This window comes from Mytilus trossulus, chromosome 10, assembly GCF_036588685.1.
Source record: "Mytilus trossulus isolate FHL-02 chromosome 10, PNRI_Mtr1.1.1.hap1, whole genome shotgun sequence".
Classification (NCBI taxonomy): domain Eukaryota; kingdom Metazoa; phylum Mollusca; class Bivalvia; order Mytilida; family Mytilidae; genus Mytilus; species Mytilus trossulus.
In genome coordinates, this window is record NC_086382.1 from 26022807 (window position 1) to 26050036 (window position 27230).

Here is a 27230-nt window from a genome sequence, read left to right on the forward strand (position 1 = left end):
ATTTTTACACTTTCAAATTTTAGTGACGAAATTGGTTTGAAATTCTTTCGTCAATGCGAAAATCGTAATGTAAATTAAGAAAGTGATGAGCTCTAGTAAAATCACTGAGTTTGTAAATGAATTTTGATATAAAATTATTCATGTTTACTTCTTTATATTTTTCAGGTGGTGGTCAGCATCAGGGTCAACAGCAATTTGGGGGTCATGGAGGTGGTGGTGGTGGTGGTGGCCATGGTGGTCATAGCAGTAACTATGACCAAGTCTTCCTTCCAGTCAATGAAGGCCCCAAAGAACAGAAAAAGTTTACTGGTAGATGCAGACTATTTGTTGGTAACATAACTCCAGATACAACAGAAGAAGAGTTCAAAGAACTGTTCAAACCCTACGGTGAAATCAATGAATGTTTTGTAAATGGAGCTAAAGGATTTGGCTTTATAAGATTGGTAAGAACAATCAATGAAATTTTATGACAAATTAGTTTCTATTACTGTAGCAATATCCACTAAAGAGCTGTTTGAAATTTCTGTGTTTGTTTCAAATTTAGTTACGAATCAATTTCTACCCGACTGAAATAAATTATAAACTTTTATTTGCATAATAATTTATTATTGCACTCTAATGTAATTGCTAGCTGACTTCATTAATAATTTGTGAAATGCTTTATTATTATTAGTTCCATACTGCCAAAGATAGGTTTGCAGTCTGTTCCTTGAAGAAGTTTCCTAAAGCTTCAAAGTTCAATCTTCTGAATAGATATTTCTCATTTAGTCACATCAAAAGAATTTACAGATTAAGTTTGAATTCTGAAAATTTAAAAGATTGAAGTACATGCAACTTGTATTATACAAAACAATTTGCAATAATTTATTTTTCATTTGGTTATTTCAAAATAAAGTAAGTTTAAAACAAATTATTTTATATTTTAGGATTTCAGACACAATGCTGAGGCAGCTAAATCAGCCTTGGATGGGCAAGAAAGAAAAGGTCGTCATCTCAGAGTACGCTTCGCTAATCATGGAGCTGCAATTAAAGTGAAAAATCTCTCCATATCAGTTACTAATGAACTTTTAGAACAATCGTTTGCCCAGTTTGGTGAAATAGAAAGGGCTATAGTAATTGCTGATGAGAGAGGTAGATCTATAGGAGAAGGTCTGGTAGAGTTTGCTCGTAAACCTGGAGCACAGGCTGCATTGAAGAGATGTACAGATGGTGTTCTCTTATTGACAGCGTAAGATTGAATTTCATAAAATATCATATTAGATTAAGAATGATTTATTAATTAGAAAAGAGGTATTTGAGTTCTGTAAAAAGTATTGGTAATCTTTACAGCATAGACTTCTATTTTCTTTACCTGTTTAAATGTTATGCATTACTACAGTGCACACAAGAGGGTCTTGTTATACATTACTTAGCTGTGGTAATTGATTAGTAAGTTGTTGCATGACAGGGTGTTATCACCAGTTATCATCATGTTTTCAAACATTTATTGGGAGGCAGTAATTGCTATAAGACTTAAATCTTTTTATACCACTGATAAGTACCACCTGAATTAAAGAATATGGAATATATATTAAAAAGTACAACCAACAAATGGGAAAAGTACTAGTTAAGCACAAAAGATCATATAAAAAGGACAAAATATGAGTTGACAATGTTTTGTTTGTTTTTAGGTACCCAAGACCTATCATGGTAGAACCTGTAGACGTAAGGGATGAAGAAGATGGTGTTTCAGAGAGGTACCTGCCAAGACACGATTCTATGAGAATGGATCGGGAGAAAGAACCAAGATTTGCTCCAATTGGATCATTTGAGTACAGATTCGCCATGAAATACAGAGAGGTCGATGAGATGGAGAAACAACAGATGGAACGGGTAAAGAAAGAAATGGATGAGATGAGAGTCAAACTGGAATCTGAAATGGAGGGAGCTATGTATGAGTACCAAGCTGAACAAATCAGAGCAGGTTTGTCAAACTTTAAAAATAAAATGTACTAATATATAGTTCTGACTTCTGATCAGTATTGTAAGGACATTGCTTGAGATACCAATCTCAAGAACAATTTAAGACACAAAAACATGTTTTGGATATTTACATTTGATTGACTTTAAATTTTCTCTTTTAAGAATAAAAACTTTATCCATAGGTGACTAATGATTGTAGGAGACAATTTAAAAAAAAATATATTTTAAGGTGGTACCCAACACTTTCACTTAAATTAATTTGGCTCGTTCAATTTTCATAAAAATTGGACAAAGTATTTACTTTAACCCTTTGAAAAAAATATCAAAATTTCAAATAATTTGAACCAACCGTTTTATTAGAAAAAATACATGGGTTATATAGCAGTTTGACAAACACTAATTTTGATCATGGAGAAGCTTCTTAATTCCTTAACAACACAACGTCATTAAAACACTTAGCTGATTTTACAGAGTTATGATGTTCCTGTAGTGTTAGGTACCACCTTAATACAAAAGAATGACATATTTTGTAAAGGATCATTATATGATTTAACTTCAAATACATAGTTCAATTCATGGCTAAAATGTACATTCATTACTCTTTTCAAAAATGTAGCTTTGTTGACAAGAAAAATCAGTACTTATCAGTCTGATTCTTACACTTGCACATGTGCATTAATGATTTAGTTCATAGTGAGGTTTTATGAAAGAAAAAAGTGAATGGGGACAAACATGATTAAGGAAGTAAACAAGGAATTGTATGTATTTATGAAATTGAAATATATTGTGTATTTTAGACTTAATGAGACAACAGGAAGAATTGAGGAGAATAGAAGAAATGAGAAATGAACAGATGAGGAGACGACAAGAATTTGATTCAAGGTTTGTTTTGGTGTTAAAAAGTGTCTATATTGCGAACATTATTATCTTGATAATATTTGAGTTGAAAACACTGATTATTTTAAATGTTTTGTTTACAACTGTCATCTAACTCTCAAAACAATGATTTTAATACCAACAGGTTGACATTATTTTCTAAAGTTTGATGTCATCACTAAGGGCTTTATTATACATTGTTTCCTAGTAAAGACTGGTAGATCTATGACAAATTATAAATCAATTTTAATGGTGCATTAAAAAAATCTTCATTAGTTATAGAGAGAAACACAAACAACAATCAAATGAATTTCCTTGCTAGGGAAATATTGTAATGTTGATTACTAGTCAAAATTCTTACATTTCTGCAATATGTTCAACACTCCCAAAAACGTTTAAAAGCTGTTCATGTTTTATAAAGAATTAAAAACCTATGAGCTTCAAACTTTGTCAACAATTTTAAAATAAGGTGGACTTATAAATAAATAATAAATTCTTTACTGGTACTCTATAGTGTTTCTCTAAGAAGAGATGAAGAAAACAGAATGATACGCGAGGAAGAAGAGCGACGACGTGAGATGTTGATGAGAGGTGATATGGGTATGAGAGGCCCAGGAGGACCCAGGAATCAAATGGAACAGGTATAGTTTTGATAACGCAAGATAAACAGTTTTTACATGCTTTGCACATACACTGTATTTTTAGTATAAAATCTGTATAAACTGTCTGTTTTGGTTGATGAATTAAAACCTGTAAACATTTATCTTGCTAAATGATACGGTAGTCACCAAGGTTGCTTTGTACATTTCATTTCAACTCCATTATAAGAGGAATTAATTATAATTTGTCATTTGAAAGTGTTTGCATGCATGTTCAGTCCATAATTTTGATGTGTCACTTCTGATATTTGAAATGATCAGCTTCTTTGTTTGAAGTTTAAGTATCATTTGTCATCTTCTCAAATGATATAAATTTTGTATGCATTCATTACTTACGGTTTTATTCCCCTGGTTTACACTGCAGCTCATTCAGACTTTGTTTTTCCACATGTCCATGACCAATGGGGTAAACCACTTTTGTCCACCAGTCACAATATTTAATACTCCTTCAATATCCTATTTTATTTAAGCATCGCTGACAGGTCTTTAATAGATGACACACACGTCTGGCTAAAAATTATAAGCCTGGTGTCTTTGGTTCGCTTTTGTCTAAAGCAAGTATTTTTATTACACAAATAAAGAGCATGTCCCTTCCAAAGATAGGGTAGACATAGGGAACTCAATAAATGTTTAATCTTTGTGATGGGTGTCATTACAGACAGGTGGAAAAACAGTGCTGAACTGAAATGTTTGTTTTGTTTTTAAAGAACTTGGATAACTTGGATCAAATAGCCAAAGTCAAAATATTATTTTTTAATTTATTTTGATTAATATTCAGAATGATAGTAACTAACTTAAATGATTTATTTTCTTGTGCTAATTTTGCATTTCCACACTTTTTAAATTGGGATGGAAAAGATTTTGGTTAATGTCTTCTTACAGAGAGATGGAAGAGGCAGAGGTGCTGGTGGTCCCCCACCAATCCCTCCCCCTCCAGTACCACCCATGGGAATGGGAGGAATGAACCAAGAAGAAAATGTAAGGCTTTTATGTTGTCATTGCTTGTGCTTAAAACTATGCAAAGGAAGTGATTCATGAACTATTTTTCAGTTCCATAACTACAGTGTGCTTAAAACAATATATTCAGACTGCATACACAATTTTGGATTTCTACAAATTTTTACAGCACAGATAAAAAAAAAAAATCCTACGAGTACACGCACACACACACATGGAAATGGAACTTAAAAATAATTTGTTTATAATTGATGGTGGTAAAATTTGCATATTTTTTTACTCATTTTAACAGAAGGATTTAGGTATATATATCATACACAGAATGCTGTTGTGGCATGATTGCCAATGAGACAACTTTCCACAAGAGACCAATGACACAGAAATTAACAACTACAGGTCACTGTATAGCCATAACATCAATGAGCAAAGTCCATATCACAATGTCAGCCATAAAAGGCATTGAGATGTCATGTAAAACAAATCTAAGAGCTTATCTTATGTACAAAATAATGATCGAAATACAGCACAGCAACAAACAACCACTGCATTACATGCTGCTGACTTTAGAATTATGTGGCGAGGTTAAACTAGTTTGTTGGCGCCAACCCTCCCCTAACCTGGGTGCAACCGCCTAAAACAAGAACAAACTCTACAAACATTAAATGATAAACAAATATGACAAGCAACAATTAACAAATATTAGAAACAGCAATAAACAACAACCTTGAATCACTTGCTCCTGACTGTGTACTCTTCTTTTAACTTTAGATTCCTAGAAATTATATATTGTAAATTGATCATGTTTTAACTGATCAACAAGATTATCAAATGAATCACTTTTTTGCATAGTGTAATGTGCTTGTGTTTTGTATGTGAAAATCATTTGTGTTGAAAACTACTTATCAAAAGGTTAAAAGAAGTCCTTGACTGATAAAGAATCAAAGTAAGATAACAGTGACCTTGAACTGAGGGTTTCACAAAAGATACTGTTCTTAAACAGACAGAACTAAACAATTGTACTATTGTGGATTCATTAATATTTGTTGGATACCAATTTTCGTGAATTTCATGGGAACGAGAGAACCACGAATTTAGATATTCAACGAATAACACATTTTCTAAAGGTATGAATGCAGACTTTGTCACAACCACGATATTAAATGTCCATGAGTATGCAAGTTTCTCTCAAACCACGAAAGTTGGTATCCACGAAAATAAATGAATCCACAGTAATACCTTTTGGTTCGATTCTCAATTCTTTATTAACTTTGATAGCATACAACTTTTTCAAATTATTTTCTAAGTATGTTCTTTTTCTTATATGCATGCAAATTTTCATGTTTTCAAGAAATCTTAACAACACAAACAAACATTATGTGGTCATGATAGTGTAAGCTGTTGTTGAAAGATTTTTGAACATTTACTATTTTATTTAGATCTATTCACACTGACAAAACTTTGATAATAAAAGGTAGTAAATTTTTTTTGATTTTTTTTTAAACAATTAAGACAAACAATATATTTCATATTTAGCAATTTTCATCTATGGAGAACATATTGTATTTTATGTAAGTTATACAAATATGTAATTGAATATTTAAATTCCAAGATAACCTACCCCGTATAACTCTACAAAAATTGGTAACCCACAAATAATAGTTAATCCGAGTAAGTGTCCATTTGTAATTCAGTTTCTAATACACTATGTACACAATAAAATTGAATAGGAAATCACTATGCTGGCTGGAGCGTATCATAATATGTGTGTATAAAAGTTGGTCAATGTGAAATTCAAAAGAAAAAAGAAACATGCACCGGGAAAAAGGTCATTTTTGTTCATGTGCCTCAGTGCACAATGATGGCTTATTTATAAAATTGGTAATATGTACAAAGTTAACCAAGGTGAACTATGAGTTGGGCACACTTTTGCTAAGAAGTATTATGTGATAGCCACTTCATCGTTTCTTTTCAAGATACAAGTTAGAATTAGAGAAGTGAATATGTGAAATGATGATGTTAAGTATTTCTACTGACTGTGAAACTTGAATGTTGTGATGTCAGTTCTGCTCATTTATAATAATTTCATGGGATTATTTCATAATCAATAGTTCATCAGATACATGTATGGAAAGAAACAAGTTTTAAATTAAACAAATATCAGATTTTAGCCTTGAATACTTGTAATGTGTAATATTATTTTGACATCCATCTTGTGTCACTTAGATTCCTGGTGGTGAAGCTGGTGGCATGGGTGCTCGTTACGGGGCAGGACAAGGTGACATGGAAGAGGCAGGACATGTGGTTGTAGATGAAGGATCAGAGAGAGCACAAATGGTAATGTATTCTGCACATTTGCATAACCGAAGAAAACGTTTACATACAAAACAAATTTGTCTTGAATATATCTTAGTTAGAAAAACTAGGGTGATAAGTTCAATACTGTCGATTTACTCTCATTTTTTAATCATTATAAATTTAAAGATTATCAAAAATTTTGAAATTCATCAAAAAATTAAGCAACTTTGCTGATCACTGCAAATTAAAGATTAAAGTGTATAAGATATATTCCTACTCTAAAAACACAATGAAGAAATTATGAATGTAACATTACTGCATTCCTTGTTTCTTTGTACAATTTTCTGACAAAAAGATGAAATTTTTTACATTACGAAATTTCACCTTTTTTGCACAATTCACACTTTCAACAAACACCAACATCAAATTAGGAATTCTTTTCAAAATTGACAAACAGATTGGATTATAAATCCATTCTACAGAGATTCCTACATATTGTCAAGAATAGAATTCCTAGTTTAATAAAAAAAAATAAGAAGAAAGAAGAAAGAAGAAAAGACCAAGGTAGGTTCTGTCAACACATATAAACTATCTGCTTCTAATATACAACTCTGGTGAATACAAATTGACTTGTGTGAATATTGGATTTATTGACTCTTGTTTTCACTTCTTTGTGTTGCTGACAATCGTAACATGTTTGTCCCTTGCATCAAGTGCTCTTAAAATAAGGTGTGGATGATTGATAAATAAAACAAATAATAAAACATTAAAAGTGTATGGTTCAGTTTTACCAGTTCTTTTAAAAATCTAACTAAATACACCTTAGTTTGTGTGTATGTGTTCTTGCGTATAGTAACATGACATAGTGTGGCCAACTTGCAGAAAATCAAGAATCACTGCTTTGATTTTAAAAGGAGGAAAATTACATTGATTTATTGTTTAGAAAATGAATACTAGAGAAGAATAATCTTAGTTTTACCTTTATTTTTATTTGAGAGAATTCTTCAGAAGTGATCTGAAGTCTTGAAGCTAGTAAATCTCCGCTAAATTTTGCAATACGCTCATAGTTCATCAAAGTTGTACACAGTTGATAACAAAATAATTGTTGAAGTCTGTATCTTCAAAACCAAATTTAAAATTGTCAAGAAAATTCTATGTATTGAATCTTTTACTGTTTAGCAGAAGGATGCCTGTTCGTACTAGGTGCTTCACATATAAAATACGTATAAACAATGGACGTGTGTTTTGATAAAATGTTTTCTGACTGTATATTTCGTAATAATGTGATGCATTTTGTGGAGAAAGTAAATTCGCGAAAAATAATCAGGAGAAATGATAACAGACGAATTGAAATGATACTAAAAAGCAACATGTTGTGATGTTCGTCTTATTGGAAAAACTTTATGCTGGAAAATAAAGTATTCTAAGTTTAATTAAGATGTGGCTGTTTCAGAAATATGTGTGAATGCAAGAATTTACTACGAAAATATAGTTCTTTATTCATTTTTTTTTTATGCAAATTAGGTTCTTGTTTGAAAAATCGTACTACTGTTTGTTCATATATGGTACATTTGTTTGACAATTACTTTTACATTGTAAATGAGAACAGTCGAAGGAATTGACCTGGTCAGTGTATTGTGAAAAAATACAAAATAATTTCCTGCATATTGTTTGAATTGAAATCGCTCAAAATTACAAATTGTCAAGATGGGTTTGAATATTTGTCTTCAAGGGTGACATTCTGAAATAAAATTCCTTATTTTTAAAGACTTAGGAAAAGATTATCTAGAAAACTTTGTAAATGATATCAAATACCTTGGATATTGAACTGTAAAAAGGAGAAATGAGCTGGTAAAACTGAAATCATACTAAAATACACTAAAATAATATGAAGATTAGAACAATAATACTTACTAAATTTCTAAAATAATTTTTGTTTGACAAATTATTGTTTGACGTCTTATAAATTAAACTGGTAATCTGGTCAATTGGAGTGCAAATCTGTATACTCTAAAACTGTTATAAGTTTTATGTAGGGTTTGCCACCAATGCATCTGAAATGTACAGAGATTGGCAATAAAAAGTTAGCTTATAGAATGTGAGACTTTCCACAGATATTCACCAAAAATGAGCTAAAAAGTATGGTAAAGCTTAAATTTTGCAAATTACATGTATTAAAATTGGGTCAATCAAATCTGAGCTGAACAGGATAGAGGTGTAGAGATATAAACAGCATTTCTGCTACAGGCAAATAGAAACAATACAAAATTAAAAGAAGAATGTGTTGTGCATTTGGCTATTATAGTTTTTCATGAAGACTGATGAGAATCTGAGCAGGGTGATATTTGCAAAGGGAAAACCGATAATGTTCAGTCGTTAAAATAACTTCTTCATTGATGTAATCTTTGTTTAACTTCAATACGGTGGTGATTAAGATGGGTGTTTTGTTGAAGCTTTATTGCCTATGTTGAAAAATTAGCTTAAATCTTTATGTTTTGTTTTTATTGGATTGTTTTTTGGCAATTTATTCTCTAGAATTGGCTAAACCAAAAAAAATAGCATTAAATTTGCTATTGTATCGGTTAGATAAATCCATCCTACACACACAAATAAATATTTTCCACATAAAAATTGACACAAGCCGTATGTATGAATAACTTGCAAATATAAAAAAAAATCATGTATATGCTGTAATGTTGGACAATGTATTTGTGCAATGCAATTATTGAAATAATATAGTATTCATGCAATTAAATTCAGATAAAATGTGATATATATATATATGTCAAATGATCAGAACTTAGCCCTGTTACAACAAATTCATACTTCATTTCATTCATTGACATTAGATATATATTAAAGCATATGATGAATTGGTTGCATGTTTAACAAGAAGATAAAACTAATCAAATACAAGTTATGATGGTGATCTTCCATGATATATATTTGTTTGGGAAGGATTGTCAATATTCTGTTAATTTGTAATAAAACGGTGTGCATAAAACCTTGTAATTATACAATCTAAAAATTACATCTGATGTATTGGTCATTGGTTTTTACGCATTCACAAATATTTTGGCTTCTTGTTTCATTTATTCCAAAATTTATAGTTCTAAAAAAGGGGTCGGTCATCTGAATATTGGATACATTGAAGTCGAAATCACTACAGTTAAATGGTTACCCATAATGTTGTCCGCAATTTATTTTATAAATTTAATTGCAGATGTATTAAGAATACTCTTCAAACCATATTCTGCACTTATGTAATTTGTATGAATAAAGTGAGGTTACATGAAAGGGTATAGGTCATTTAGACAATAAATCTTGGACAACATTTAATTCAAATAAACATCCAGTAATAATTCTTAAAAGGAAGTATAGCATTAACAAGAAAGTTAAAAAATCCAAGTCTTCACTGGCACATTTAATAAAAAGACTTAAATTGGCAATTGCAACCAAGCTTTGTTTCAGAAGAAATTGAAAATCAGCTTAAAATTGAGCATAAGTTTATGGTATTGTTCATTATTTACAATCAATTTTAGTTCAAGTATTTTTAAGAAACAAGAACCAGCACTATTTTATGGATGTAATTGTCATGGGATTTCAGGCACTGGTTGTAAAGTTCAATCAGAAGGCAAATGTTGACAAAGCCTGTGCAAGCCTTTTTGGCGAATTAGCCCAATTGTTATACAATACTTGTAAACAAAAATACCTGCAGATTAAATCGAAATCAATCCTAACAGGAGGAAAATAAATACAGGTACAGAAAATAATTGATATACATGATATATGTATACATGTATGTATATTTCTGGTTATCGGGTGTGTTTTTTTCGCTGATATGAAATTAAAAATGTATGTATAAACATTTGAATTAAATTAATTAAAAGTTAAAAGATGTAATATAAACCTAAAACACAATAAATAAAAACTTGTGGAAGTAAAAGAGCACTTATAACAGAGGCTGATGGTATTGGAGTGAAAATTTAATTGAACCAATATATGTTTATTTAATTTATGAAATGTATTTCCAGCCTCTGTGATGCAAGGGACATTTTAAATTGAATACTGTATTAGTGTTGTGGTTATGTTAATGATTATTCTTGTGTAACTTTTCTGATACAAGCTATTTTTCAGATCATTTCTAATTATAGAGAAGCAGATTTAAAGAAATTGACGAATGGGTATTCTGTTGTGCTTTAGTGTGTTCAGTTTGAATGTTTAAAAGATGTTGGATCGTTGAACACCATATACTTGTAGAAAACAAATTCTTTGAAATGTTCACATATATTTGAAAATATCTATATACCATAATACTTGCTGAAGAAATAGCCATTGATTTTATGAAATAGACATGTTGTGGGGAATCTTTCTATGTACACATATGATCTGTTGAATAGAAAAGGATGTTTGAAACATTTTTGGTAGTTTTACCTTAAAAAATGGTATACACATACTTCAATAATTATTTGGATCTGGTATGGTCCATGTCTGCTAATTGTCAAATAAATGAACAATTCCTTCAACAATCTTCCATTGAGTATGGGTTTAAAAAAAAAAAAAAAGGTTATGACTTCTCTGAAATTCTTAATTGCTTATTTCTGTGCTTTAGCATGGGAATCTTGGTTATATATTGACAATCGTTCAAACATTGCATCTTTGATGAATTGTTAAAAGTTTCTGCACATACTGGTATACCTATAATCTATTTTTAGCAGTTAAACATGAAGCAAAATTCATATTAAAAAATGAAACTGTAACCAATTTTAAAATGATATAAAAAGATGAAGAATTTTCGGAAACATGTTTTCTCAATGGTTTATTTTCTCTTACTTCTATTGTAGAAGAAGTAATAAATGTATCATATAATTTCCAGATGTCTTCTCTTGACAGTTCAGGTAAAATTGAAAAGGACAAAGGTTCTATTTGATATTGAATATTGGTCAAATTAGGTCTTAACCATATGGTCTTAATGTTCTCTAAAGGCCTGGTTTTCTTGTCAATTTTATTTGGTTCATGTCTTTTAAGTGGTGTTTACAAAGTTTCTTTTTTAATCTAACTTATATATTTGATACATAGATGATATAAGGACTAATGATTGGCATTATTTTTTAAGATTGCACAACTCTGTTGAAATGGAAAGTCAAATGGACCTGTTGACTTCAAATAAAGACTTAAATCTATATGAAGTTGAATGATAAAAAAATTTACAGTTGAGACCAATTTTTATCAATGAAATTTCAAATTTTATTCTTTAAAGAATAGAATTTTTCTTTAGTTTTTTTATGAATTTTGAAAAAGTCATCTGAACATCTGAGTAAGATAGCTGCTAAAAAAAATAGTTTTTGTAGAAGTCTTTTTTTCATTGATTAAAGTTGCCGTGAGTATATAGTGCATATATAAGAAATAAACCGAGACTAACAAAAACATTAAAATCTTACTTGCTGTTTTTATGGTATTGCTTATAATGCAGTCTATGATTGATTCAAGAATCATTGACATCAAAATTGATTTTAGAAACTATTAACAAGGAGAAAATATCCGAAATCTTCTTAATAAACAGGTAAAAACTGTCGAAGCTTGAAGAAATTGAATAATTGGTTTGGTATAAGTATTGAAATTGTGATGGAAAAATCTTGAATTTTCACATGTAAAACAATTGCATCCGAAATGGGAAGAAAAAGCTTGAATTGTTTCAATATATTTGTATTGAAGAAATCAACATCCATCATTATGACAATGTGTTTATAATGATCAGTGCATACTTCCATCAACTCATTAAAAAATGGATGCAATTATTCTTTTTTTGTAAGTTGGTCCATTTGGCGTAATACTGTAAAAAAAAAATTTTACTGTTCAGTTACTTTCAAAACTTACAAGACTTAGGAAGATTGGTTTGAAATATATTGAAAAAAAGTCATGAAGGTATATATTTTCATTGCATATTTTGACAGAAAACATGTAGGGTTTTAAATATGATTGATGTACAATTGAAACGGTTCAAACCTTAATAATATAGAAAGCTGACTTAACAGTATGAAGACTTGCAATAAACTGAAGCTATTTGAACTGAAAACAAATTATTTAAGGAAGAGAAATTCGGACTACTCTCTTGTATTGTTTTATCATGATAAAGCTTGTAATGTATTAATTGAATAAAGGATGTTTGAAAAAAGCAGCTTAGTGGCAGTTTCCATGAAGTACAAATGTAGCTCACTGTTCTATGTATTTAATGAAATAATACAAAACAGTTGATTTGTTTTATAAAAAAATTGTTTTATAAAAAATTAATATTGATATGGCATAGAATATCTAAGGTTTGACAATTCTTCAGCAAGTATATGGTGTATTATAGTATGATGTGAGCAGGTAGGGAAAACAATGAACACTGAGCACAACAGGTACCCAGTTTGTGTTTACTTTTGATTGGTAAGCAACTGTAGAAACATAGCTAACAAATATTTTCCTTTCTCTTTTTTCCCCTATGGCTTTGCTGGATGTACCAAATGATGTCTTGCGATGAATTATACAACTCTAACCCAATGGACTATATTTGAAATGTGACCTAAATATGAACTCTAAAAATGGAATATAAACAATTGTACTTTGAACCCTTAAATTTGAAATATTTCGTAATCGTAACTGAAATATTTATGTATGAAATGGTGTTCTCGTAATCAGCAGTCAAGATTTCAAGGAGGCAGAGGAGGTTTTGGTGGAAATGGAGGTGGTTTTGACCGAGGCATGGGAATGGGTGGTGGAATGCAGGGTCAAGGGGGAATGGGAGGTGGTTACGGGGGTAGACCTGGTATGGGAAGGGGTGGGATGGGTGGTATGGACAGAAGGAGAGAAGGCGCCACACAAGAAGACTTTGGAGAGATGAAAAGAATGCGTAGATACTAAGTTTTTCAAGTGCTCTTTAAAAAACAATAACATTAGGAAATTCATATCTGACCATTTTGAAGATAATGCTACACAAAACCGTTGACGTATTTTTGTATTTTTTAATTAATCACGAGAGACTTGCCTTGCAGTAGGCAATTCTCATAAAACATTAAATGAACATTTTCATCCAAATGAGATGATGACATCATAACCAATTCATTGGAGGCATTCAAGATGAAATTTCTTTTATCATTTGTACATATACATCATTTTATCTGATAACTTTCTGGCTAACAATATTTGACGCTGGAATCTTTTGTAATATGTGAGTGTTGTCTTCTACATCGTAACTTTGGAACATGGTAAATCATTTCAAGCATTTGGCATTAAATATGCTGTTTGTAATTTGTGTGTTTGTGAATATTTAAATCAAGTATCAATATCAAATAGTTGCGAGTTTAACAAAGTTTCAAGAAGAAAGAAATATTAAAACTACAGATATTGATATAAGCGCAATAGTACCTATTTGAAATATATTTGCTTGTTGAAAGTTCCTTGCATAGTATTTAGTGAGGAGGACTCTTCATTTATTCATTATGATAATCAAATCCTTGAAAAACAAACAGTCCTTGAGAGAGAGAGAGAGATTGTGTGAGAAAGAGAGTGATTGAAACGAGTTTTTTTTTATGTGTATTGTATTTTATTTTTGTTGACCATACCTGTAAATTTTATTCATGTCATGTAAAAAAATGTCATTAAACCAACAAAAAAATAATTAAAAACGATTCTTGTCATTTCTCTATAGTGAATTAAAACCGACTTTTGACAGACACTTCTGAATCTGTGTTAAAATATTTGCTTGATTATATGTTTGGTGGTAAACTTTCAGTAATTTCAAGTTTATTAGATAGACATGTATATATTCCATATATATTCAAGTATGAAATAAGATGAGAGATGTCAAACATCAATTTAACATAGAATGCTTTATATGCATGATATGGGTAACTGCATGTTCAGATTTGGAATATCAAATTGGATAGACATTCATCTCTAATAGGAGAATTAAAGCTTGTGATACTGATATAAAGAAGTTGTGGAAATCTTATTCATTATAATAAAAAAATTCATTTATGTCATTATCACAATCACAATCATATTTCTGAATATTTTAAAACAGTTTATAAAGTGGAGAACTTGATGATTTAGGATGGTTGTTATTGCGGGATGAATCTTTTATACATTGAAGGGAACAATGTCCACAGTTGAAAATTGAGGCGTATGCTTTGTTCTAGATTAATATCGGAATATGCCTCGACTAAATGTGAAATCTATCATACATAAAGACCAGAATTTTATTACCGGTAATGTCTTATCTTTCTGTAGTTTTGTCATAATGGAATGTCTAAAGCAGGTTAGGAAGTTTTGTTATTCGTATGAAAATTATCCCCGGAAGTTAAGTGTAGGGATATTTTTTTGGATGTTTAGTTAATGTTGTAGATCACGTTGTTTTAAATTTAAAACAGGATTATTTTTTTTTTATTCTTTGAGTTGTTGGAATACAGAAATTGACAATGAATTCTTAAACAGACTGTTAACTTACAGTTATTAACAAGTTTATTCTTCTTTATGTACGGTTTTGCCTTTTCTAAAGTAATGGTTGTTTGAATTAGATTTTCACTTCAAATTTGTGACGTAAATAAATTTTCATTGTCGCAAGTGGAGTTTACTGATTTTGGTACATTTTGTTGTTATTCCATATAACTTCTCTGGTGAAAAGATTTATGCACTAGAAATACACAAGTACTGAGTAGACTTTAGTTGCATGATAACATTCAAAAAATGTGTTGATTCTTACATTTATATATACATTTTAAATGGGTAGTTTAATTTAATAGTGCATTAAACTTGAGTTTTCTTTTTCACTGGAACATTGAGTTAATTGAGATATTGAAAATATAGATATTAATAAAAGGATATATGGGGTGTAGGTCAAAGAGACAGCAACCAAATGAAAGTAAAACTGCTAAAAAATCTTGTAATTTTTTTGTTTTACTTGAATAAAATTGAGAAAGGAAATAGGGAATGTGTCAAAGCAACAACAACCCGACCATAGAGCAGACATGATTGTATGGCTTTTTTCAAAGAAATTACAAAATTTGTCATTCTTATGTAACCAGTTCTGTGATCAATTGCCATCATTTACATTTATAAATTTTTCCATGTATAAAAAACAAAGATAGAATGTATTTTATTGTCATGAAAACAATGTGTGCAGACTTAGGGATGACTGCAAAAGTTCAATGAAGGATAAAAAACTTAATTCACATAGTTTTTCCTTCATCAATCTTTTGATGTCATCCCTTAATATTGCAGTTCTTTGCACCAGTCTGAGTCTATTTCCAGAGATGCTGCAATAGAAAAAATAGACATATATTGGGTTTCTGTTTTGAGACTGCAATCTGAGTCCAGTATAGCTAATAGTGTTTAACGTTTAGCACAAAATATTACATGCACATTCAGGAGGAAGTATTTAATAACTAGGTTGTTCTTTTGGTTTGGTTTAGTTCCAAGCTTTGACTCTTGAGTTGAATTTCTCAAAACCTACAAGATTTTTTAACTTATTAGTCCTGTTGGCTAATTTAACAAAATAGAAAAAAAACTTCAATGAAATTTACCCAACCTTTAACTTTTTAGTCCCCAAGGAACAAAGTCTATGAACATGGTTATATTGTTTTGTTATGGATACAGAGGCAGATACTTTATATCTATTTGCAACCAAACTTAATATATATATATACAGGAGAGGCAGATCATAATTCATTTTGTTGTCACAATCTCTTGGGTCAAAATCATATTTACTAAAATATTAACGGAAAGGAGTTTCAAGATGCTTAATCAGATAGTGTATGCAGAGTTACAACCTTACTTTGATATATGGTCACATACATAAGGAGAGGAAGTAACGTTTTGAATTGGAGGTCACTCATATGATCCATGTCAAAGTGACTAACAATAAAAATGGATATGTGCAAGAAAGGAGCTTCCAATTGCTATTAAAGTCTTTATGTTTTTTGTTCAGTAGCAATTTTGTTTGAAAAATGGTAACTTTTTATGAGAGGACTATCACTACAGATTGAAATAAACAATTAATTTCTCCATAGGCGACAATGGTAGCCTTTTTCGAGATACAGACTTTAGAAAATTGATTTTTTTTACGAAACCTTGCTAGAATCAAAGAAAAGTTATTAGACAGTATTTTTTGGTCCAAAAAATATAGGTTCGCGTTGCTTTTCTTAGCGTATTTTGTACTTATCTCCCATGCCTATCAATTTTGCCCTTAAAAATACGTGTCTTGTTCTAGCGTTGAAAAGTCATCTCAGTGCCTTTAGGGCTACAGATTAATTTTTATTTTGCCTTTTGTATAATGCAGAGTGCACGAAGTCTCTAATAAAAAAAAATAATGGGCGCACATATCGACCAATCAGGATTCGCCATACTCTTAATTCTGAATACCATGTTATGCTCATAAAATGGCTGCGCCCATAAAATATAATGGTGTATTGTAACCTACAATTTTGTTGTAATCACTTCTAAAGTCAAATTCATTGTCACCAAAAACAGACTGAAATCAGCACAGGACTGGAGTTTCTGGTGAATGAATCTATAACCTTACATTGGAATGAGCAAAAAGTGCATATATAGTGATATATAATGAGAGGAAGATCCCAATAGATTTTAAGATCCATACTTCAAGGTAATAAGGTTTTCACATGGAATATTGGAACCCAAATTTAATTTATGGTAAAAATTAAGGTGAAGGAAACTGATTACTTGATTTTAGCTCTAGATAATCAAAATATCAAGATAATGGTTTCTATAATTGAGTAATATTTTTATTCTCGTCACTGAGATCAGCTTTACTTATTTTTTGCAGACAATACTGTGGATTCATCAATGTTTGTTGGTACCAATTTTTGGGAATTGATGAAAACTTGTCTTATTATGGTTTTATAGAAATTCTGTAATTTGTTTCATTTCAATTTCAAACTCAACCTTACCCACAATTCCAAGTGGAAATCTATGGACAATTATGAAAATGGATGAATCCACAGAATCACTTAATGAAATCATATTCATTACTAGAAAATATTCACCAAGCTTTAATAACTCTTTGGTAATAATCACAATTCTTTGCTTATTTTTGTGACAAAACTGCTGTTGAACAATATGCTAACCATCTCCTTTTAATTGATCAGTACAAGAAGAAGTATAAGTATTAAATATTTCATTTTATATATGAACTACTGAAGGAAATTAGATTTTTACTTAAGGAGGCTCGTGGGTACAAAAAAAATCAGCAAATATTTAACATTTATTTTTCATAAGCAATTTTATTCATTACTTTATTAGTTGTAATATTATGATATGGTTCAAAAATCAACCCAAAAAATCAAGGCGTTTTAGGCTAAATGATTTTAAAAAGCTCCAAATTATCTCCCTTTGGTGAAAAAATAATTTTTTTGGCATTAAAATTGAAATATCTTTTTAAACTCATCAGTGACCTATATTTTTTATTATTGTATTCAAATAAGCTGCACTTAAACTAAACAATTGTAAAATTTAAGCAATTTCCCATATTAGGTTCTTTTTTTTATTTCGATTTTAACTTTTTTTTCTCCTATTCAACAGAAAAAAAATAACTAAACAAAAATGCATGCTTTTTTCCATGGCAAGTTGTGAGCTTAAATGAACGGCGACCCCATATTTTAATTTTATTTTTCTATTAGGTATAGGATAAAGTTTATTTAGAGAAAAAAATAGCGATATCCTATATTAGAAAAAAAAATTGATTTATACCCAGGAGCCCCCTTAAATTGTAAACATATTCTTTTATCTTTTTTTGGCACAAGAGACCTGGATATTAATGAAGGATACATATCATCTGTGTCTGCTGTTATTAATGATGAAAATTATTTCATGAGCTGATATAAAATTCTGTGTCGAAATAATCAGTAGTTGTAATACAAAAAAATTTTGGAAAAACAAACAAAATGTTTTTGCACTGCAACGACAAGGTACAGATAAACCTGTATAGACTGGATGGCTAAGGGACTATGAAAAAGGACTGGTTTGGACAGTGAGCTGGTTTATTCAGGTTTCCATTTGGAAGTAATTGACTTTTTACATCTGATTTATTGCATGTTAAAGTTCTGTTTAATTGTAAATTATAAACTGATAAATAAAAAATACAAAATCAATAATGTAATAACTTCGAAAGGTTGTTCTTTTGACTCTTCATATTCATTAGCTGTAGATATTTAAGAAACTGGTTGTTTCCTAGAATAAAAAAAACTCCATTCTAACAGTATTTTAACCGTGTTTTACATATTCTCATATGTCAAATAAATATCGGAAGCATCAGTATCGACTCATTAATTTCACGCTCATTTTATTCATCATTGTTTTCATTACATCATTATACTAGTGTTGTTTTGATAGAGACACAAGAGTTTCTCTTCCATGATAGTTGATTTCCAACATTGGTATGGCTGATTTAAAAAAAAAGCTAGAATATTATTGAACGAAATTTTATCGAGATTGGAACAGTGTTGTTCAGCTTACAATGATTGATTGTTATCATCTGGGTGTTCTTCACTAGCAGGGTCATTGGTTTAGAGGTTCACAACAGGGAACACAGGATTTTGAAAAACACGATGTAAATTTCATACTCAGTGATTTGAAAAAAAAATATCAAGTTCCAACGTAAGTTCAATATGAGTTATATTTGGCATTTCTTTTAGTTTAATTAACATGTTTATAATGTTTAAAATATTAATACAGCTCACTACTGTAGGATAGTAAGTTTACAATTTAACAACTGGCTAGATATCCTGAGAAGCCATATTGTAAAAACAAATATGTTTTGATTGCATATCAATCATAAGAAATTAATTAGACAAACAGGTTTATAGGTAATAGTTGATGTAATTATTAGTATTGGGACTGCATCATAAGACCGGAATTCAGAATACACAGGGTCGGGCTTACAAAGGGAATTTTAACAAAGACTTTGAAGGGGTAAAAATGAGACTATTAGTCTCAGCCGGAATGGACAGGAAACCGGTTAATTCAGGGTCCGGTTTACTCAGGTTTGACTGTATTTAGTGTTGTATACATTATGAACAGATAATCTTACAGATAATATTTTGAAAATAAAGGCATGCATTAGAATGACCTTCTTGATATTTATGCTTTTAATTTTGTAGATAGCCCACATGATATTTTTAAAATTTCAGTGGTAAAAGACCTAGGTGCTGGAAATTTATATAGAGGAAAGCCTTGTATTACACCAGTTTTTATAGGACCTCAATTTTTTTCGTCTTATATTGCTATCACATTGCCTGCGCCGTCGTCGTCCGAATACTTTTAGTTTTCGCACTCTAACTTTAGTAAAAGTGAATAGAAATCTATGAAATTTTAACACAAGGTTTATGACCACAAAAGGAAGGTTGGGATTGATTTTGGGAGTTTTGGTCCCAAAATTTTAGGAATTAGGGGCCAAAAAGGGCCCAAATAAGCATTTTCTTGGTTTTCGCACTATAACTTTAGTTTAAGTCAATAGAAATCTATGAAATGTTGACACAAGGTTAATGACCACAAAAGAAAGGTTGGGATTGATTTTTGGAGTTTTGGTTCAAACAGTTTAGGAATAAGGGCCCAAATAAGCATTATTCTTGGTTTTCGCACAATAACTTTACTCTTTTGTTAAAGTAAATAGAAATCAATGAAATTTAAACACAATGTTTATGACCACAAAAGGAAGGTTGGTATTGATTTTGGGAGTTTAGGTCCCAACAGTTTAGGAATTAGGGGCCAAAAAGGGACCCAAATAAGCATTTTTCTTGGTTTTCGCACCATTACTTTAGTATTTATAAATAGAAATCTATGAAATTTAAACATAAAGTTTTTGACCATAAAAGGAAGGTTGGTATTGATTTTGGGAGTTTTGGTCCCAACAGTTTAGGAATAAAGGGCCCAAAGGGTCCAAAATTAAACTTTGTTTGATTTCATCAAAAATTGAATAATTTGGGTTCTTTGATATGCCGAATCTAACTGTGTATGTAGATTCTTAATTTTTGGGCCCGTTTTCAAATTGGTCTACATTAAGGTCCAAAGGGTCCAAAATTAAACTTAGTTTGATTTTATCAAAAATTGAATTCTTGGGGTTCTTTGATATGCTGAATCTAAAAATGTACTTAGATTTTTTATTATTGGCCCAGTTTTCAAGTTGGTCCAAATTACGATCCAAAATTATTATTTTAAGTATTGTGCAATAGCAAGAAATTTTCAATTGCACAGTTATAAATTCAGCAATAGCAAGAAATCTTCAATTGCACAGTATTGTGCAATAGCAAATATTTTCAATTGCACAGTATTGCACAATAGCAAGAAATATCTAATTGCACAATATTGTGCAATAGCAAGAAATTTCAATTGGAGTTATCTTTCTTTGTCCAGAATAGTAGTTGAATCAACTTAAATCATTGTTTTATACAATAAACAATGTATATTCACTTTTACTACCAACTGATAGATTAAAACAATCTTAACCATTCAGTCATTGTCAGTGATAACAAGCACTTTTTTTACATTTTAATATTTTATGATGTATTTAAATGAGTAGTTATTGTTGCAAACTTCATTAGAAATTTGAATCGAGATCAGTTTTGAAATAAGGGAAAGGGGGATGTGAAAAAAAAATTGAGGGGGGGGGGGGGGGGGGGTCATTTTTTTTCATTTCAGATTTCATAAATAAAAAGAAAATTTCTTCAAACATTTTTTTGAGAGGATTAATATTCAACAGCATAGTGAATTGCTCAAAGGCAAATTTTTTTTAAAGTTCATTAGACCACATTCATTCTGCCTCAGAAACCTATGCTGTGTCAACTATTTAATCACAATCCAAATTTAGAGCTGAATCCAGCTTGAATGTTGTGTCCATATTTGCCCCAACCGTTCAGGGTTCAACCTCTGCGGTCGTATAAAGCTGCGCCCTGCGGAGCATCTGGTTGATGTTTTGTTGAAGATAAGGCATTGTTAAATTCACTACATCTGAATATTAATGAAGTCCATCATTTTTATACCCTTGTTTTTTTGGGGGTGCGGGATTTTCTATATATAAAATGGAAGGGAATAATTCAATATTTAGTCTCAATGCTGTGCCGTGTTTTGTTTTCCTTATAGGGATTAACAACTGCGAAGTCATGATAGATCTTCTAGCCACAATTCCACCAGAACTTTCCAGCTGAAGTGTGTGATTTTTGTCTAAGCCTGATCTTTAGCTATCTTGACTGCTATTTATTTCAGTATGTGGCTATAAGGACAAAATTTTATGAAATTAACCATTTTCTTTATATTTCATACATTGATAAGATACCGATCACAGAATTTTTTACTCATCTGAAATTAATTTAACTTTTTTCTTTATTGCTATACATAGAAATGTTTTTTGCAAAAGGGAGGTATATCTAGATTTCAGTGGCGCATCCAGAAATTTTTATAAGTGGGGTCCACTGACTACCTAAGAGGAGGCCTGGACCCCCCCTCCCCATCCTAAATCCACCTCTGGATTTTAGAGAGTAAAAAAACCAATTAGGAGTTGCCTCCATTGTTCAATCTGAAAGAAAACAGAAACTTAATGGATAATCTCAATTGGAAAACATTTTTTAAGCCTTCCAAATGGGTGGACTGAGGTAAAAATGATTCTTTGGATTAACATCGAACTACTGTAAATTTTGAGAAAGGTCAACTGTCGTAAGTATTGGTGTAGTTACATATATTTAGTGTATTAATGTGAATCTTGTTCATCCTTTGACTACCAAAATTTTGTTGAAAAAAGTTCTAATGTAAAAGCTTCTATTAAGTATAGAATCATATTATCAAGCTGAAGTCATAAGCATAATATAAATGGCAGATGGTATAATGGTTTGGTGAATAAGATAATGAAAAGCAATAAGGCAGCAATTTAATAGTCTTTGATTTGAAAGTTTTGATGTAGTCATAAAGTTAGACCCTGTTCACACTAGCATTTTTTTTTATCGATCTAATCTGAATCGATCTAAATAAAACCAGTTAGCGTTCACATTATCTTGAATCATAACGATCTCTATCGGTCTAATCTGAACCACTGCGTTCACACTACAACTAAAAACGCAATCGATCTAACCTTTTTGCCCGTAAAACTGTAAACACTGTATAAATAGAAATGATTTATCAAATGCATGTGTTGATACACTGATACACACAATGGTGAAAAAAATTGGATAAAGTTATTGTTTCTCTTGAATCACAAGTTTAAATTTTGATACTGGTGTTATTGCAGTTTTCCGTTTAATATTGAAAAAAATAACACGACGCCGGAAATAAGCGGTTCCTACAAAGAAAAAAATCAACAGAAGAAAAGAAGACACATATTTCGCAAATCTATGCTATGGCGAAGACAACATGTTTTCAGTTTGTTTTAAAGGTCTTTTAACAGAGAAATATGGGTTAAACAATGAACCTCTGAGATAGTTTTGCCGCTACACATGCGCATACATTATTTTCGATTCAATCGTACTAGTTTAAACCGATCTATGCGTTCACATCTAAGGTAAGATCGGTTTACTTTAGATCGATTCAAACTAAACTACCTCTTTTGGTGTTTTAGTTTAGACCGATTGAAGATCGATTCAATGCGTTCACATAAGCCCTTAAACGGATCTAAAGAGAACCGGTCTAATTTAAATCGATAAAAATGTCCTAGTGTGAACGGGGTCTTAGATTTATTTGACCGCCATCACTTTTCAAGGCTAATGGCGGTAAACATCATATTAAGAAAATGTCTATGTAAAATCATCTAAGACTTACAGAATTCAGGTACCTGTTAATGCATGTCCAATTTTATTATGCAGTAAAATTAATCTAGGCACCTGTGAATGCATGTCAAATTTTATTATGCAGTAAAATGAGGTTTCATTTTTAGAAATTGGATTTTTTACCTTTTAATGATTTAAGTTAAATAAAAAAAAAAAAAAAATTCTCTTTGTAAAATACAAAATGCTTGAGGAATTTATATCTGTGTTTAGTTATGGAAAAATTGGAGAGGTACTTTAGCAGATCTAAAGAGGGAAAGAAAAAGATGATCGGGTTCCTTGTTTATGTAATTTGATTTATTGATCTGAAATGATATAGAATATAGAAGAGGGTAGTAATGGGGATGCCTTCATGACGAATAATGGTAAAAATTCAAATCACAGTAATTTTATGTGCATAATAAAAATTACACTTTTTTTTTATACAATAAAAAAAATCAACTTATATTGACACAGGTACTAAAAATAACAATAATTATTTAAGACCTGACGAATCAAGATATTATTTTGAAGAATCACATTAAGATTTTAACTTATTTAAAGCTTTTGGCAGTCAGACTGAGTCTGCACCAAAAACTTTTTCAACTTCTAGTCCAAAGACCAATATTCTGACATTTTCCTTATTGGTCCAAACAAAGTTTTGCAAAAACTTACCTGTCCGAATGAAATTTTACTAGTCTGGGCATTGGACTAGTGGCTAACGGTGCTGACTGTATCGGTAGCGGAAATTAATCATTTGGCGCCCGACGGTAAAAAGCATTTCTATCTTCATATGTGTGGTATTAAAATCAGAATAACAAAATATTTTTTAATGAAAATTCTAGATCTGCAATGCCTATATTAAATATTGTTAATTAATGTAACATGCATCTAAACCTATCCTTGATTTACCTTTGATTCCCCATGCTGTTGACAGTGGTAATATTTAACAAAAATACTGAAGAAAATATATATATAAGTATGTGTGTGTGCGATCACCTGCTAGCAAATTTTAGTTCTTATGAAATGCATATGTACAATTAATAATTTCTTTTTAAGACTTGTTTATTGCAGAGAACAGTGACACCTTTGTAACAGTTTAGCAGTATGAGCTGATGCTCAATAAGTAAGAGCGACAACAATAACTATATACATGTGCAGCATTCTGCACACCTTTGTGTTCTGTTTACATGTAATTTTGGTATAACCTTAATATATATTCTACTGTTGTTTATCAGACTATTCTGAGATGAAATAAGACAAATTTAAAAGCCTGATTTATGCATAGTCTGGAAGTTGACTTGTCATTCATAATTCAGATTGTAAAAAAGATGGATTTGAAAAAAAAAATTCTATGGAAATTTGAAGTTTAAAGTCATTTGAAACAAGTGACTGGTGAAAAATAATGTTATTCCAAGTCTTGAACTAATGCACACAAACATCTTAAACTTAATCTGCTGTGCAAGATTTTATCATTTTTTCGCATAAAGTGTATAAAGCGTATCATTTTTTTTCAATGGGCAAGTGTTGTGAAAATATGGCAGGTATTTAAAGTTCGTGTTTTGAAGCCAAAGTTTAACAATTGTCACCTGTTTGTAAGCAATCAACAAAAAAGCATGGATATTGAGCACGTGTTTAACATGTACAATCAGATAATAGTTATTTTAAGGACATCCATCATTTTGTCCATGCATATTGTGATCACCAGATTTTTACGAGAAAGGTCACTCTGAGGTCACTTTGCATATGGAAAATTTGTTGGGGAATTGCTTCCTGGAATAGAAATAAAGTAAACTTCTTTTATATATGAACAAATTAAAGAATTTTCTTCAGAATAAAGTAGATACACATAAGTTTTATAATAAAAACTATCCATTGAGATATAAAAAAACGCATTATTTTTTTAAATTTGAGCTTTTTTTTATGACTTTAAATCGTTTGATAATGAATCTTGCATATTGTTTAAAAGGTAACGGAATTTTTTGAGGATTTAAGATTTGTCTTCATTTATCGTGGCATTTTTAGCATGAGGTTTATACTTGGACAAAATAAATGCTGATTGAATAATTTGGAGAAATGTACACTGCTTGCAAAAGCAACATTGTAAACACCGACATTTCTTTTTGGAGACATACATTAATGGCCAACAGTTGAAAAAACTTCATATGAGTATTATTCCTTAGGAAGTGTTGGAGCGAAATACCTTAACACTCAAATGGCAGTTTACTTTGACAACTCTTCAAGCAAACTTGTTTGATAATTATTGCATTAAATCTTTTTTTTTCTCCCAATGAACAGGTATTTAACTGATTTGATCATGTTAATTATAATATTACCGGCAGTCATGGTTTATAGTTCCAAATATATATTTTAATATTCAACATTCAGAACAAGGTCTGTTCAATATATTAAAAAGCTTCCATAGTGTTGCTGTTTGCATGGTTAAGGGCACTCGGTATCCTTGAGACCAAATTTACCATTTAACTTACTGAGCATACATTTTTTTGCATCGACAAAATACAAAATGACTGCTAACGAACATTGATGTGTAGTGTAGAAATCTGAAATGCAGGAAAAAAGTCTTCTCCTTTCTGTATCTTCCTCCTGAGGTAAGGAGCACTTTGTAGCATGTGTAGTATAAAAGTAACTTCAAATCTATTGGATGTAATTTAGTCATAATTATAAAGCACTGAAATGGGAAACAGACCCCCCACTTTAACATTGATGTGTAGTTTTGGAAAAATGAAGTCATGGGGATGTCATGATTAGAAAATTTCTGAGTTAATTGGCCGAACAGGAAAGTGATGCAATCTCATTATGGTCTCCAATATATTTCCCTATGCTAGAAGATATGTTATCTTGAATAAAGGTTTAAGAATAGGATTTTTAACCAGATTCCTAGAGGAAAAATCAGTTAGTGGTTTAGGAATGTATGGTGGGCGGGTGTTACAGATGACAAAATGGAGGTCAAGTTCAATATAGACGATTTTCACTGTCACCCATATGCTGTCACAGTTCTGGGGGTTGTCGTTCTTCATACCAGATAAAATTGGCTTTTGCCAATGCAAAGTATGATGAATTGAAAGTGATGTATTGGCTGTTCAACTAATTTTTCATAAAAAATAATTTCTGATGTCAAAAGTATTTAGATTAACAACAAATTAATGTAATTAAAAGATTTGAAACCTTAAAAGATTATTCACATTACGCACAAGTAAATTTGCTCCTTCTGCTAGCTCTTCATTAAAAATGAAAATTAATGTCCCTCATAAGTGAGACAACTGAAAGAGGGATCTCTAATTACAGGGTCAATAATGGAAATAGGCAAAGAGCCTATTGTGTCTGTGTTTTAATTCACAACGTTCCATCAAAGCTTTTCAAATTTGGATATCTTGTAACTGATGGTCAAGCTCAAAATTCTATATATATTCCCTTTTACCATGGTCCTTTTGATACTGAAAAATGCCAGGACACAGATAAATGTTAACAAAATATGGATTGATGTTGCTCTTACAGCCTCTCATTTCAAAAATATTGGATGCACTGCATTTCAGAGACTCAGATGGCATTTCATTGTCCACAAGTCATCAATCAACTGAATCAGTTACACTCGTCCGGTTTGCAGTAACATACACTTGGAAATGGGGCATTCATCAAAAATATGGCTCATAGCGTAATAGAAGACTTGATGGTTGTAATT

General features: G+C 30.7%; 1 protein-coding gene across 4 annotated transcripts in view; it reads left to right on the top strand.

Annotated features, from left to right (window-relative positions):
- The window catches only part of LOC134687111 (non-POU domain-containing octamer-binding protein-like), a 33662-nt gene that overhangs the window by 1460 nt on the left and 4972 nt on the right, over nt 1–27230 (top strand). Inside the window, exons 2-9 of one of the 4 annotated variants that reach the window (XM_063547110.1) lie at nt 166–443; nt 927–1228; nt 1671–1963; nt 2760–2844; nt 3353–3479; nt 4380–4475; nt 6678–6788; nt 13431–14417. In XM_063547110.1, the coding sequence (XP_063403180.1) occupies nt 166–443; nt 927–1228; nt 1671–1963; nt 2760–2844; nt 3353–3479; nt 4380–4475; nt 6678–6788; nt 13431–13652 (1514 nt within the window). In that variant the 3' untranslated portion in view covers nt 13653–14417. Of the gene's footprint in view, nt 1–165; nt 444–926; nt 1229–1670; nt 1964–2759; nt 2845–3352; nt 3480–4379; nt 4476–6677; nt 6789–13430; nt 14418–27230 lie in introns of those variants that run through there. The other 3 variants (XR_010101726.1, XM_063547111.1, XR_010101727.1) reach the window with 3 other exon arrangements.